Here is a 15,381-nt window from a genome sequence, read left to right as displayed (position 1 = left end):
GCGGGGTGAGAGGCCCTGCTCTTGGGCATTTACTTAGAAGCGGGACTGATGAAGCTTAGGGTGTGTACAGTTTTGTGGGTTTTTGGTTTTATTTTTTGGTTACTTATGAAATGGATTTCTGTAAAACATAAAGAAAATTTTATTTCTAATACAAGGAAAGGTTTGGAAGGTCTGGAATTAAAGTTTCTTTGGTGATGTTGGCAATCCAGTTACAAGCAATTTAATTGTCTTAAACCAGATATAGAGTAACTGCATTATGTAGAGTTAACGGATTCATTCACTTACCCAGAGGGTGCGTATAATCTTCTAACTTCATGAACTGAAATACAATGGTATTTCCTGTCTGATGAAAAGATAGATTTTAGAGTGAGAGTCTGCTTCAAAAAAGTGTCACTTGTGCACAGCAGTGGTCGTTGGACTATTAGGTTGAAGATGCTGACTGAATGAGAGAAAAATTACAGCATGAAAAGTGTAGAATGTTTTTTGCTGACAAAGATGGTTGTTAAATATTGAAGGCTTAAACGTTTTAAAAGTGTTTTTCTCTAGTGTGATCTAAATTAGTTTTTAAATTGAAGACGGGGATGAACTTAATGAACGTGGAGACCCACTAAAAGACCCATGGCTACTCCTGGAAAAGCTAATGACAGCTGTGGCCCCAGTGTGCGTGCTTGTATACATACAAGCCATACAATTTTGCATATGATTTTTGGGTGGTTTATATGTTCTTAAAGCCCATCCACGGGCCACTCACCACCACCACTCCCACTCCCCCACCAAACTCCCCAGCTTTCCAGGTTAAGAACTTTGCTAAAAGTCTATTAAATCTCTAAAAATACTAAAAATAAGATATTTTATGTTATCACTGAATAGTAAAGACACAGCTATAGTATTGTTTGTATCATTTTCTCCAAAGGCAGAAGACTCAGTGATGGAGAAAAATGGGTGACGTGGAATTAGAATTCTTTGAGTCCTCCAACATTAAATGAGTGAATACAGATCTCATTTTAATTTTATAATCTATAACCTTCATTTGTCTCTTTTTACTAGGCATATGCAGCGGTGCTCTGGCAACAAGCTAATGAAAACAGACAAAATTCAACTGAAAAAGCATGTTTTGGAACTGCCCTACCAGAAGAAAAACTTAATGACTTTCGTGATGAACAGATCGGACAGTTGCAGGAGCTGATGCAAGAAGCCACCAAACCCAACAGGCAATTTAGTATTACTGAGTCCAGGAAACCAAAATCTTAGTCTATACAGTAAGGCTTAACAAAGCATTAAAAGTGCAGACCCCTTATTTTAACTATCATTGGTTTTTAAAGTTTATTTCTTCAGCTTTTAGAATGCCTGATGTTAATGAAATATATATATACACACATAAACACACACACACACAAACACAAACACATATATACACACTTAATTTGGGGTTATTATGAATGCTCTTTGCAACATACAGATACGGACCCACTGGGAGGCGGACTGTACAGTGTTGAGGTAACTGTACTCGCGGGAGGGGATTTGATATTTGGACTAAACAAAGAACGGCTCGTTTAGAATGGACAATCTTGTGGATTTTGCCAAAACGTTTTTTATATATAAATTTATTTTTAATGCTATCCTTGTCCAAGCATTAGCCTCATGGTTTTAGCTTCCTCAGATAACTATATCATGATGATAGATGTGGAATTTCAACAAGGTTATAATTTAAATACATTGTCATCCTGAAAGTTTCATCATTTCTACTTTAATACATAATGATTAAGTATTATTAATAATAGATGGTTATTCTTTTAAATGTCCTTTCTCCCTGAGTCATTGCTTATTTACAATGAATGGTTAAAAGGAAGCTTTAAGATTCAGTATTATACTATCATTTGTATAATCTATTATGCAACATGTAATACATTTCTATAGTGTTAATAAAAGATAACTCCTTAAATTGAATAATTTGTAGTTATCTTGAGAATATCATTTATTGCCTAATGGTTGGGGAGATAAAAACACTTTCATAAACTTTTCTTACACTTAAATTGATTTATAAAGTGAAAAAAAAATCAAACGGTAATCCCATTCACATCCTAAAATGTTTATGAAGTTAAAAAAATATTACAAACTAAAATGGCTTGTATTTCTGGTTGTGGATGTTTTGAAATGATCATTTTTTAGATGCAATTGCATTACTATTAGGTCTTTTTTTCCTTCGGTTTTATTGAGGAATAATTCACACATATCACTGTAGAAGCTGAAGGCATACAGCACGATATGTCAGCTCTTTCAAAACTGATTCATATATGCTCCTGTGAGTCTCCATAGTATTAACTGTTCTTTACTGCTTTTAAACCTTTCCTACTTGGTTTGTATACTGCCTAACTTTCCTTTAGGTTATCATATTTCTTTTTTTTTTTTTTTTTAAAATGATGTTCTCTGGGATTTCATTTTTAAGACTCTTTACAGATCCATTGCTTCAAATATTAGCTAAATTCTTAAGTCTAACCTAAATCTCATTTCTGACTCATTTAAAATCAAACTTACTCCTCTTCCCTTTTCACTGAGTGTCTGATATTAACATACACCCAGTTCACCAGTTCAGAATTCTAGAATTCAGCCTAGATATCACCATTTCCCTAGAGCCTTTTTCTCATTATTCAGCAATTCTGACAACTCCATGTGGTGGACTGCAAATGGGCATAGTTTACTGCTGCTGGTACCCATGCCCTTTTCCATGTGACTTTGCAGGTCTTCCCATCAAGAATTCCATCTCTTCCAATTCTTCAAACCTGGACTAGCCTTGCTGCTTGATTTGCTCAAAAGAATGTGGGCAGTGACAGCAAATTTGGGGTCTAAGCCTCAGAGCCTTGCATCCTTTCACCTGCCCTATTGGAAACCTCCCCAGCTGCCATGTGAACAAGCTCGGGCTGGCTAGTCAGAGGATGAGAGAGCGTGGGGACAGAAGTGAACCACCCCAGCTGCAGCCACCCGAGACCAGCCAGCCCGCAGCCATCTGCAGATGCATGAATGAGCCCAGACAAGACCAGAACACCTGCCCTGCTGAACCCAGCTGAAATTGCCAATCATAATCTAAATAAATGGTAGATCTTTTAAATATCTATGTTTCATGGTGGTTTGTTACACAGTTAAAGCCGATACACTCTACTCTAAAACTCATTCCTTTTTCTCTGTTCATCAGTCTGATATTTTAGACTTAAATTTTTTTTTCTGTAGTCACCTATCTGTGGCTTCCTTGTCTTCTACACACCCCTTAGTGTTTATTCTCCATGTGGCTGCAAACAACACCTTACGGATATGCAGTCTGATCATATCATTTTCCTGCTGGAAATTTGGAATGATGGATGTGTTTGGATTATACTCGGTGGTACTGAGCGCTAGCACAGTTAGCACCTTACCAATAGTGGGGAGTGTCAGAGGGGACTCTGACAACTGATGGAAATCAATTGGCAATATGTATTAACTTGAAATATTATCAGAACCTTTTGGGCTCATTGATTCTATTTCTCAAATTCCTTCCTAAGGAAAAAGATTCAGAAATGTGGACAAAGTTTTTCATATAAACATGTTATCAGAATTAGTTTTTAAGAGTAGAAATTTGAGAACAGAATTCTCCCAAATGTCAGAAAGGTTAAGTGAGTTGTGATAACATGTATAATTAAACAATTTAAATTTAGATTTACAAATTTTTAATGACATGGAAAATTTTCTGACATAAATGAAAAAAGGATGCTACAGAATAACATTTCCACAAAGATGTTAGATTTCCTTCTCAGTAATGTGGCAGACTATGTTAACCTGAGCAGTTCTGTTGCTGAAAACTAAACTTTTACGTAGACTATAAAAGTATTTTTGAGAAGCATCTAGGAGTTGGCAATATCCTAAGAGATTAATTGCAAGGTGTCATGCGGGGCTCTCAGCTCCTGCTCCCCACACAAGAATGTAGGATATGGTGAGGCCAAAAAGGAACACCCACGGAGCCATAGGGGAGTCATACCACTATAGTCCCTCTGGCAGCTGGGTTGGAGACACAGGATGCAGGAGCCACACGATCCGCAATCTGCCATCTGCTTCTCTGCCCACCAACCCACCAACGTAGCCATGGCTGATGGCCAACCAGTCACAGCTGACGGCCATCTACTACCCGAGCCAGCACCTTTCCACGTGAGGCTGAGAGCCTGGAAACTGCTCTCTGGGACTCTGTCCCCATATACAAGGCCAATATCTAAGAGAAACTGCTGAAGCTTCTTTTGTCCTGAGGGTGAATTTCAGCTTTGGTTTTGAAGGTCCTTTGGAATACAGTGGGCAGAAGACAAAGCACAGAGCGCACAGGAAGTGGAGAGAGCCAGCCCCTCAGGATTGCACTGCTAAGGTAAGAGTGAGCCAGAAGCAAACCTCCAGTATTTGTGCAAAGTTGTCGGCCACCCCAAATGCAAGTCATCTGGGTGCTAAAACTTCTGAATGTATTGGCCCCAGAATGAGTGCCTGGCAGATGTAAACAAGTGTTTGGAGGAGGTCACAAATAATTTTCCTAGGAAGTGAATGCCTCAAGTTTAAATAAACTACAGGGAAAACTAGCACCATGAATGAAAGGTAGCAAAGAACTTTGTTGTTGCTACCAGAAAGCAACTTTGGAATTAGCACATGCATAATATAAAACATCTATGTTTGTAGTTTTAAAAAATGTCAAGTTTGAAAATACAGGAAACAAGGCATTATGAAAACTGACCTAGCATATTTGAGAAAGAACCAAATAGAAGTTCTAGGAATGGAAAATAGAATAACTAAAATTAAAAATAAATCAGTGGGCAGGTTTAATAGAAGATTAGATGGGCCTGAAAAGCAAATTAACAACTGCAAATTAGAAGAAATTATCCAGAATGTATGTAGCACAGAAAAGGAGCTTGAAACTATGAAAGAGTGGAAGATAAAGCGAAGAGTAATGTATCAATAATAGTTTCAAATAGATAATGGGGCAGAAGCAATATGTGAAGAGAGAACTACTGAGAATTTTTCAGACCAATAAAAAATACAAACCTACAGATTTATCCCAAGCAGGATAAATATGAAATCCTCACTTAGATAAACCATATTGAAACAGTAGGATGCTAAACACAACTTGTAAAAGCAGCCAAAACAAAAGTCACAGATAACCTTCAAAGCAATATCAGCTAGACTTTTCTTTAGCTGACTTCTCAACAGCAATAATGGAAGCCAGAAACCAGTTGGATGGCTATATCTAATGTGTGTGAGAATAACTTCCTCACCAAATAACTTTTCTCACCAAATATATTTCAAGAATGATGGTGGAATAAAGACAGTTTCAGGCAACAAAACATGTGCAACGTTGTCCCCTGCAGTTTCTTGCTAAAGGAGACTAGTCTAAAGGATGTGCTCGATATAGTGGGAAGGTGCTGAAAGAAGGAATAAAGGACTAAGGTGCTTGTAAATATTAATTCAAAGGAACATTTACCATATGGAACAATGTTTCATGGAGTTAAACAAATGACGGATTTTACAATACACAAGAATAATCATACATAAGTTGATAAAGTAGTGATTGGAGTAAGTGCTCTAAATGTGGATTGTCTGAGAAGAGAATAAAGATACTGATTAAGTATAAATGTGATTTCTAGTGTATAACTCATTTCTATATAAAAACCACTAAAATGGTTGTTATATATTAGTGAGTATATACTTTCCAAGCTAGTAGAAGGGAAAAACGAAATAGGAAAAAAAAAATGTTATAAGGAACGTAAAAAGAAACATAGAAGGGGAAGGATAAATAGAAAAAAACTGAGATAATGGATGTAACCCATATATGTCAATAATCACATTTAATGTAAATGAACTAAGTTATCCAGTTAAAGGCAGATAATTAAACTGGTTGAAAAATAAAAGCAGTTTTATGCTGTTGTAAGAGACCATACCTACGTATAAAATACTGAAAGTTTGAAAGTAAAATGATGCCAAAAGTTTTACCAACCAAAAGTCAGATGATATTGATATATTAATATCTGGGGAAATGTTGTTATGGCAGAAACATTGCTAGAGATAAAGAAAGCAACTTCATACAATGAAAGGGTCAATTCACTAGGAGGATTAGTAGTGTGGAAGTAAGTGATACAGCAGCCCCATATCGTAGGAAGTTAACAGTTGCAAATAACCCATGCATCAATCAAACCCTGACGGATCCTAGAATATAAGGGGAACTGAACACTAGTGAAATACTTAATAAAATTAATGGGTTGTAGTTAAAACAGTAGCTGGGAGAAATTGATGGCCTTAAATGTGTCTAGCAGAAAGAAAGAAAGGCTGAATATTAATAAGAGCATCTATTTTAATATATTTTGAGAAAAAATCTCAAAAGAAATAGAAGGAAATAAAGAGCAGAAAGCAATAAAAAAATCAAAAGTTTATTCTTGGAAAAGGACTTAAAAATTGTGACAAACCTCTGGCAAAGTTAATTAAGAAAAAGAGATCAGGTATACATAACCACATCAGGAGTGAAAAAGAGAACGTAACTATTTCTGTTGTGACGTTAAATAGATACGATATTATGAACAACTTAAAGCCAGTAAATTTGTAACATTTAGAAGAATGGGCACATTTTAAAAAATATAGAGCTTACCAAAATAGAAAACAGAATAATTCTATAGCCATCAAATGAATTGATTCAATATTCCTAGAAAGAAAATTCCAGAAGTAAACAACTTCTTTTGTGAGTCCTGCCAAATATTCAAGAAATATTCCAAACTTCAGCCCTTCTAGTGAATCGAAAAAGAGGGCTACTCCCTAACTCATTTTATGACACCAGCAAATACCTGATATCAAATAATGGTATGAGAGGAAAATTACAGGCCAATTTCACTTTAGGAACATAGATGCAAAATCATAAGCTGAGTAATTAATAAGACAAATCCAGCAAAGGATGATTCATCGTGACCTGGTCAGGTTTATGCCAGGAATCCCAAGTTGTTTTTACATTAGAAAAACTGATCCATCACATAATCAAATTAAAGGAGATTTCATCATAACCAACTCATTAGATGTAGAAAAAAGCATTTGCTAAACATTCAATATCCATTCATTATGAAAATGCTCTTAACAAACTAGGTAAAAAGGGCACTTTATCAAACTAATTAAAGGGTTTCTACAGAACATCAGCAAACATTTTGATGAATCCTTGAGAGCTTTCTCTTTGAAACTAGGGAAAAAACAAGGATGTCTGCCATCACTGCATTTCAAGTCCAAACTGTTAGCCTCAGATAATATTGTCTACATAGAAAATCTAAAAGAATCTATCAATTCTTAGGATGAAGAAGAGAATTGAACGAGTCTGTTAGGTGCAAAAATTGCTATACAAAGATCAACTGCATTTCTATATAGCAGCAACAAACAACATGAAAATGTATAAAACTATCATTAAAATATATCAACAAATATTAAATATTTAGAAAGTAGCTTCACAAAAGATGTTCAAAACTCTTTAGAGAATACTGTGAAATTTTACTTAAAGAAACTAAAGATGACTTAAATAAAGTGGTATTCCATGCTCAAAAATTGGAAGATTTAACATTGTAAATATCTTCATTATCCCCAAATGGTTTGTAATTTCAATGCAATCTTCATCAAAATTCTAAATGGTTTTTGTAATTGACAAGCATATTTTAAAATTTATATGGAAGTTCAAAGGACCAAGAATAGCCAAGGCACTCTCTAAGAAGAATAATGTAATAGGACTTACCCTGCCTGCCAGATATAAAAATATAACTTAGGTACTAAGATAGTGTAGCATTTTATTATATGGAGGCTGGTTTATGGAACAGTGGTACTGCCCTGCAGTGGAGAAAGGACTCCTTTTCAATAAATGTTACTAGGACAATGTTTTTTGTTGTTGTTGTTGTTGTTTTGTGGAAAGAAACTTTGGTGCTTAGAATTGGTTGTAGGTTAAAGATTGAAATGTTGAAGGGAAAATGACAACACGACATAGAAGAATATAGTATAAAGAATGTCTTCAAAATAAGTGATAGGAGAGGATTTTTAAAGACACAAGCAGCTCTAACTTCATAGGGAAAAAGTGAATAAATCTGAATACATTAACATGCTCTTTTTCCATCAAAAGCAGTAAAGTGTGCAAACACAAGCCTCTGAGTATGAAGGGATAGTAGCACCACATATAATGGCCGAAGAAATAGTACAGTCATTCCTTGGTCCTCACTTAATCTCTTGGATAGGTTCTGTGACTTTAAGTAAAACAACATATAATAAAACCAATTTAACACAGGCTAACTCATATAAACATGAGTTAAGTTCCTACTGGCACCTAATCGTTATAATGAAACAATGTTGAATGAAACGAGGTTATTCAAGGACCTGCTCTACATGGGTTTGAATCCCATCTTCCTAGTTTTATGACCTTGACCATGTAACTTTATACATAAAAAAGTAAGATTTAATCTACCTCTCCCTCCCAAGAACCAATTTTTGCCCTCACAGGATTTTTGTGAGAAGTAAACAAGTTAATCTATATGAAATGCTCAGAACATTACCTGGAACATAATAAACAATATAAAGTGTTTGCTATCATTTTTATTGCTATTGTTACTACATTACAACCCACAAAATTTCTCCTACATATGTACACTAATCTTGCAGACTATTAGGATACAATAAAATAATGTTCATATAAGTATTTTAGCAGTTGCAAAGCAGAAACAATCCTACTTTTCCTCAACCGTAGAATGGATACAAAGTTATGGTATAGTCCCATAGCAGTGGGACTGAATGAACGACAGCTTCTTATAGCTATAATAATGACCGAAAGAAAGAAGTCAAATATATATAGTATGAATCCATTTGTACAAAGTTCAAAAACAGGCAAAATGAAACAATATTGTAAGGAATACAGACATTAGTGGTAATACTATAAAGAAAAGCAAAGAAATAACAGTCACAAAAATTAGGAGGATGCTTACATCCAGGGGAGTGAATTTGGTTGACTGGGAATGGACACATGGGGGTCTTCTGGGGTCCTGGGTGGCAATGCTTTATATTTTGACTGGGTGATGTTTATGTGAATGGTTATTATTATTCTTGTCTACTATCCCTCACGACATATTGGGCCTTGTTAAAGAACATTTCACTATTGAGTCTGATGTTGGATTTTTAAAAATACAAATTATTCGGTACCCACCCTAAAGATCCAATAAGGTAGGAAAATAATTATTTTATTTCAATTAAGGATCAACCACAGGTTTTCTTTCATTTGGCATAATTAGCTCCCCACTTTTAGCACAATCCAGTTCTCCACAATTTCAATTTATTCATAAAATTTCATGAACTTGCTCAATATGTAATATAAGAACACACTTGTCAGAGAGGGAAAATAAAAATAATGGTTACTTTTGTGTTTGTACTTGTTGCTTTATTTTTTATAACAGCACATAACCCTCTGCTTTCTAGTTCTTGGCACCATTCTTTGATGATATGTTTAAAAAAAAACTTGGTTTTGCAGTGAACAACACTTGAGGGTTTTTTGCATTTTCTCTTTGGCTTCTAATTTATTCTTTTGGTAAGAGACCTGACAGAGGAAAGACTAGAGGTCCTTTGTTGTGTCAACTAGATTCATATAAAATTATTTAATTTGAAGAGGCTGGTAAATTGAGCTAGTCTAACCACATTTTTTATCCTTTCATTTTCAGAATTTATTTGATCAAGAAATGCATCTTGACTCTCAGGATTAGTAAATTTGAAACACAAATGCACTTATTCCAACTAGTTTTGTGTTCTGGATATCTCTAAGTCTGACAGAGACATGCAGAAATGCTGGGCTCAGTTGACAGTTATTATGGGCTTAAATAAATGTATTATTGTTATACAAGTTGTAAGATGAACTTGTGCTGTTTTAGCAAAGAAATAACAGAGTTCAATGCTAGATACCTGAAATAGTACACCCTTTTCAGGGTTTCAAATCATCTCAGGGCAAAAGTTGATAAGAGTGGAATGTTGAGTAATTGTTGCTAAGCAACTTTAAAAGAATAATTATCTGCATAGTAATGACATATCTAGTGAATACTGCCACTCACATTAGATGACTGAAAAGAGAACCAAGCACCAGGATACAAGAATAGTAAAATTTTAAATTTAAAATGTATATCATAAAGAACTTGTAAGACAAGTTCACTCAAAAGCAATTTGATTTCAAAATATGTTTAAACAAAAAGACAATGGTAACAACATTTGAATAAACTGGATTTGCATTACTTGATATTTTAAACCAGCTTTTGTAAAGTAGGGAGGAGATGTGAGTTTTATCTCAAAGCTTAGCTTTATGAAACATGTAAGGGGCACCTTCTGACTTCTAGTGTCAAAGAGACATCTTACATCATTTACTCTGTTGCCCCAATCAGCCTTCCTATAGAGAAAGCGAGTTCTATAAGGACAGGAATTTTGTCTCGTTCACTGCTGTTTCTTTACTACTTACAACAGTGCCAGCCACATTGCAAGAACTCAGTAAATATTTATTGAATAAAATAATAATATGTAAACTAGTGCATCAGGGTCCACTCTGGACATTCATTTCCATTCATTTGAATATGGAAATTTAACATAAAAAAACGTGTTGAATATATTAGGGAAGTAACTGGAGATGTAAACAGAACTGTGAAGGATACCATAGGGCTGAGGGACAGTACCCCAGGAAAGACAAACTTGGACTAAGAGGCCGTCTGCAAGGCTGACATTCAGAGCTCACTGGAGAAGGTGTGGTTGCAGCCCACGGGAGAGCGCAGATGCCTGGGTGTTGCCCAGGCTATAGCTAGTCTGCATTTGCGGGACAAGCAGGAAACTACCCTCTGGCGGCTGTGCCGAGGCTGGCGGGCAGCCTTGCAGAGGAAGTTGGACGCTGGGGATCCTGCTCATGCGCAGGGCAGTGTGCGCCGTGTGCAGGTCTGCAGGGCTTTGGGATACAACTTAGGGAATGCAGGCAGGCGGGGGCTGGTGGCAGGCGCATAGAGTGAGTCAGGGCATTGGAAACTGCCTGTGGGCAGTGTCACGGGGTCTGGGACCCTCAGTGTCCCTGTTGGGAGGGCCATGCAAAGTGACCGCCAGTCCAGGCCAGGCTACAAACTTGACAAGAGACAACACATCCTGGGCGTGCTGTGGAGACGGAACCACAGGGCATCCCAACACGTGCTGCTGACAGCCACGCCGCAGGAGCAAGACGCAAACATAACAGCACATTGGACTCAGGCTGATAAATCCTTCCTCCTGTAGCAACCCTCCACAGATAAAGCTTAGGACCATGCTGACTGCAAAGGGGAGCAATTTAAATCTCCATTATCATGCAGCTGGTCGTGCAGGATGGCTTTAGCGTGGAGAGGCGATACACCGATATCTCGATATCTCGCACCGATAGCCAACAGAGAATGCTTCTTATATGCCAGGCACCGGGCTTTCCATGGAATCTCTCCTTTAAGCCTCAACTTCCCTATGATTTGGATCGCTATTTTCTCCATTTTATAGATGTATAATCTGAAACGTAGAAGCATGAAACAACTTGCTAGACGTCGGATCGCTGATAAGCCCAAGAGGTGGGATGAGCTTACTCTGCCCGGCACCTATGTCTTAACCACTACACCATCACACTTCTTCTCCAAGGAAAATGTAACTGAGTTGGGAAAAGTGATCGAGGCCTCCCGTGTTGAGTCAGCACCTACTGGTCACGTTTCCCCATCAAGTGGCCCTTCAGACACCTGCTTTCCCCTGGTCTTCCTCTGTCAGAGGGTCTCACGTTGCTCACAGGGTTCTCAGCATGCCTTTTGGAGCCTCAGCACCAGTTCCTCAGAGCTGAGCGCTGCCTCTGGTCACTCAGCAGTCATGCCAACAACAGGGCCGTATGCACTAGTGTCCCCTATGCAGGGAGACACCGCAGGTATGGCAGTACACACTGCAAAATAGCAACTCTCCCTAAAGGAGGAAACTGGAGCAAATTTCCTGAGGCCCCGAGGTCACACAAATGGGCCCTACATCTGAAAAGAACTGATGGTACCTTTCAAGCTCAGGACCAGAGAGAAATATAGCTGTTTATGAACCACACCAAACATCCTCACATTTTGTTCTTAGGATTGGGGCCTTAGGCCTCTTCTCAGCCCATTCTCCACCTGGGTGCTCCATCACCTCCTTTGACTCTCTGTACCATGTATTTTGATGATTCCCAAATCTCTACCTCCAGCTCCAACCTCTTCCTCTTGAACCCCATCTCTCCGAATCCAACCACCCCTATGTGTCTTAAAAACTAAAGACCACAGTTCAAAACTGGATTCATTTGATTGCCCTAAACCTGATTACCCTTCAGTGTTTGGGCATTTTTTTTATGATTTCAGCCACCCAGCTATTATTACCAGAGACTGAGTATCATCTGTGATGGCTTCCTTTTTCTCACCTCCTAAATTGGGTTTCATGGATCCACTTCCTGTGCGTGTGTGCCACACAATTCTCAGATACTAGCAGGGTGTCCAAAATTTCAACTCAATTCTGATGCTCTCTATCCTTAAATAGCATTAGATTCCACATGTTAAGAGTTCAGTCCTACAAGACTGTCCGCTTCCCCCCGCCCCCCTCACAGCCCACCATACACACTTCAGCTGTCCGGCCACAAACCCAGCCTTTCATGTGTGCTCTGACCAACCAGTTATAGACGGCGAGGTTTCAACAGCTCCCTTCTTGGGGTCCATTAATTTATGAAAACGGCTCACAGAACTCAGGAAAACCTGTTTACTCACTAGATTACAGATGTATTACAAAGGTTATCACTCAGGAATAGCCTGATGGAAGAGATGCATGGGGCAAGGTGTATGTAAGGGACATGGAACTTCCATGCCTTCTCCAGGCACAACACCGTCCCCCATCTCGACGTGCTCACCAAACTGGAAGTTCTCTGAAACCCCATCCTTAGGTGCTTCCAAAAGTCACCTCATTTGCATAGCAAACAATACTTTTTTTCGCTCTCAACCCTAAGGATATTCAAGAGTTTTGGGAGCTGAGAGCCAGGAAGTGTGGACTCAGACCAAATATATATGAAAAATATATCTCGGTCATCTGAATAACCAAATATATATTTCTTATAAATCACAATATTGCACCTCCACTTGAAATAAATTCCTTTCTCTACCACCCCAGCTTCATGCATTCCTTCACCAAGGCTTGGTGAATTTAACTAGTTACTAGCTCTTAACATTCATTCCCTTTTTTTCTACCAACACTTTCACTTCTTCAATTCAAGCCGCCATCTCCTCTGGATTTCTGCAACACCTTCCTAACTGCCTCTAGTATTGACCCCTTCGGCCTATTCTCCAGAGTGCAGCCAAGGTAACTTTTATCGAATCCAAACCTGATTTTGTCAGATTTAAAAACCTTTCAATGCCCTCTTATTGAGGATAAGTCCAAATTCTTAACGGGTATTGTAAGATGCTTTATGATCCAGCCTGTGCTTATTTTTTGTATCAGTTAGAGGCCAGTCAAGGGACAGAAACCACACTGGTCATTTTCATTGAGAGAATTTAAAGAATCGTTAACTAGTTATTGAAGACTTGATAAAGCAAAAAGCGAACACTAAGATATTGCAGAGGCAGAAATTGCAGGAAGCAGCTATCAATTCTAGGGCTGGGAGAGTAAGGGAAGAGGTTGAAATGATCAAACTTCAGAAGCTTAGAGGTGGCACCCTGAGCAGCTGAACCTCAGACCTCTACGGAGAGGGCAGTGGACAGCTGATGGTGGTGTCTCTGAGATGGTGTATGATGAGGCTAGTATGTAAATGTCGGAGAATGGGCTGCCACTTCTAGAGTGAAGAAGTGAGGCTGGGGTAGAGCACTGATAGAAACAGACAGCAAATAAGAAGCAAACAGTCACAGGAAGGAGCAAGTCTCTTCTTCCTCTGCCCACCCAGTAGTTTTCTTTTAGCATCCTCCATTGGCAGAGCCTAACAAAGCCACCTGCTAAAGCTTTGTTCAGAATGCTTTGTAGAGTCCCGGCCCCAGCATCACAAAACAGAGTATAGAAGGGTAGGTTTGAAGCTAAGAGACAAAAATTTAATAACTGGCAAAACTCATCCCTTTGGCCACTTAGCATACGTATGCATCCTTTTCATTCCTATTTGTCTTCCTAACAATGGCAAAACAAGTCTTTGTTTTTACCCAGAAATACAATTATGCTTTGTATAAATGACGATGTTCTCATCCTTTTTTCAAAATGAGGAGCCCAAAGTCCCAACAATAAATGCATCTGCCTTTATTAACAGTCATACTATTTATCTCTGGGCTATTCTAATTATTCCCCATATTCAGTCATAGTTCCATCTGAATATTTTGTCACCTAAAGACTAAACTGTAACTCAACTGCCAACAAATCTTGTATAAAATAAATAAGGGGAAGGATGTGAGAAAAAAGTAAATTGGTATTTACAAATGCACAAACATATACCCATTTATACAACAAGCAAAGAAGGAAAAACATATAGCCATTTAGTCATTATTTCTATAAATAGTCACAGGGCCGTCCGTAGTTTATCATTTCCTTCTTCCACCACCCATCCCATGTTCCCTTTGCTCTCAGCCATAAGTTCAGCAGGTCAAGGTGTTTTACCTGGTGGGATATTGGAAACCTACATTCCCGAAGGCTCTGAATCTTCAGTGGACCTGCCTGTTTTAGGCAGAGAAACTTCTAGATTCCAAACATAGTCCACCCTGCTCTAGTGTACAGCAGCAACCCAATTTCCTTTTGGTACCCAGGGTAAATCATTTCAGCCAGCAGATTAAGCCCCTTTTTGCCTACTGGGTCAGTAACATGAGGAGCTCCAAATGGCCAGGTGGTAGTCTCAATTTCTAATTCAACAGAAGATTGTTGTGACCCCTGATGGAAACATTTCAACCTTCTAAACTGGCAAAGCTCCAAGTTGTATGGATAGGGAGGAAAAATTCTGCATGTGGATTAATAGTGAACAGAACCACATGCAATTCCATAAGTCCCTGATCACCCAGCCCTATTGTTAACAACTGCCCATAAATCAATATAGATATATACGTGTGTCCATGTCCTGGTACAAAGTGAATGGTCAAATACGCTGCTTGAAGTTCTGCCCCTGGGAATAAATTCCCCTTCCTGCTGCCCTTCCTTGCCAGCCCTGAGGACTGACACACTGCAGCCATCCACTGCTGGATGATGCCATCATATTGTGTGGAAACATCTGTAAACCAGGACTGAGTGTTTTCCTCCTCAATCAACTGATCATAGGAACTCCCATGGGGCCAACCAAAGTAGGTGTGAAAGAGGTCTGGGCCATCTAGTTATAGAACCTGTTCATTGATTGTTGTT

General features: G+C 38.3%; 1 protein-coding gene across 3 annotated transcripts in view; it reads left to right on the top strand.

Moving 5' to 3' along the window:
- The window catches only part of SDHAF3 (succinate dehydrogenase complex assembly factor 3), a 52,350-nt gene extending 49,242 nt beyond the window's left edge, over window positions 1–3,108 (top strand). The window contains exons 2-3 of one of the 3 annotated variants that reach the window (XM_074340761.2): window positions 1,048–1,211; window positions 2,740–3,108. In XM_074340761.2, coding sequence (XP_074196862.2) covers window positions 1,048–1,211; window positions 2,740–2,926 — 351 coding nt within the window. In that variant the 3' untranslated portion in view covers window positions 2,927–3,108. Of the gene's footprint in view, window positions 1–1,047; window positions 1,951–2,739 lie in introns of those variants that run through there. The other 2 variants (XM_019729763.3, XM_019729762.3) reach the window with 2 other exon arrangements.
- The last annotated feature ends 12,273 nt before the right edge of the window (window positions 3,109–15,381 follow it).

The sequence above is a fragment of the Rhinolophus sinicus genome, chromosome 4 (assembly GCF_057876585.1).
Source record: "Rhinolophus sinicus isolate RSI-liver-muscle chromosome 4, RSI-T2T, whole genome shotgun sequence".
NCBI lineage: Eukaryota > Metazoa > Chordata > Mammalia > Chiroptera > Rhinolophidae > Rhinolophus > Rhinolophus sinicus.
This window is presented reverse-complemented; position numbering and strand designations above follow the sequence as displayed.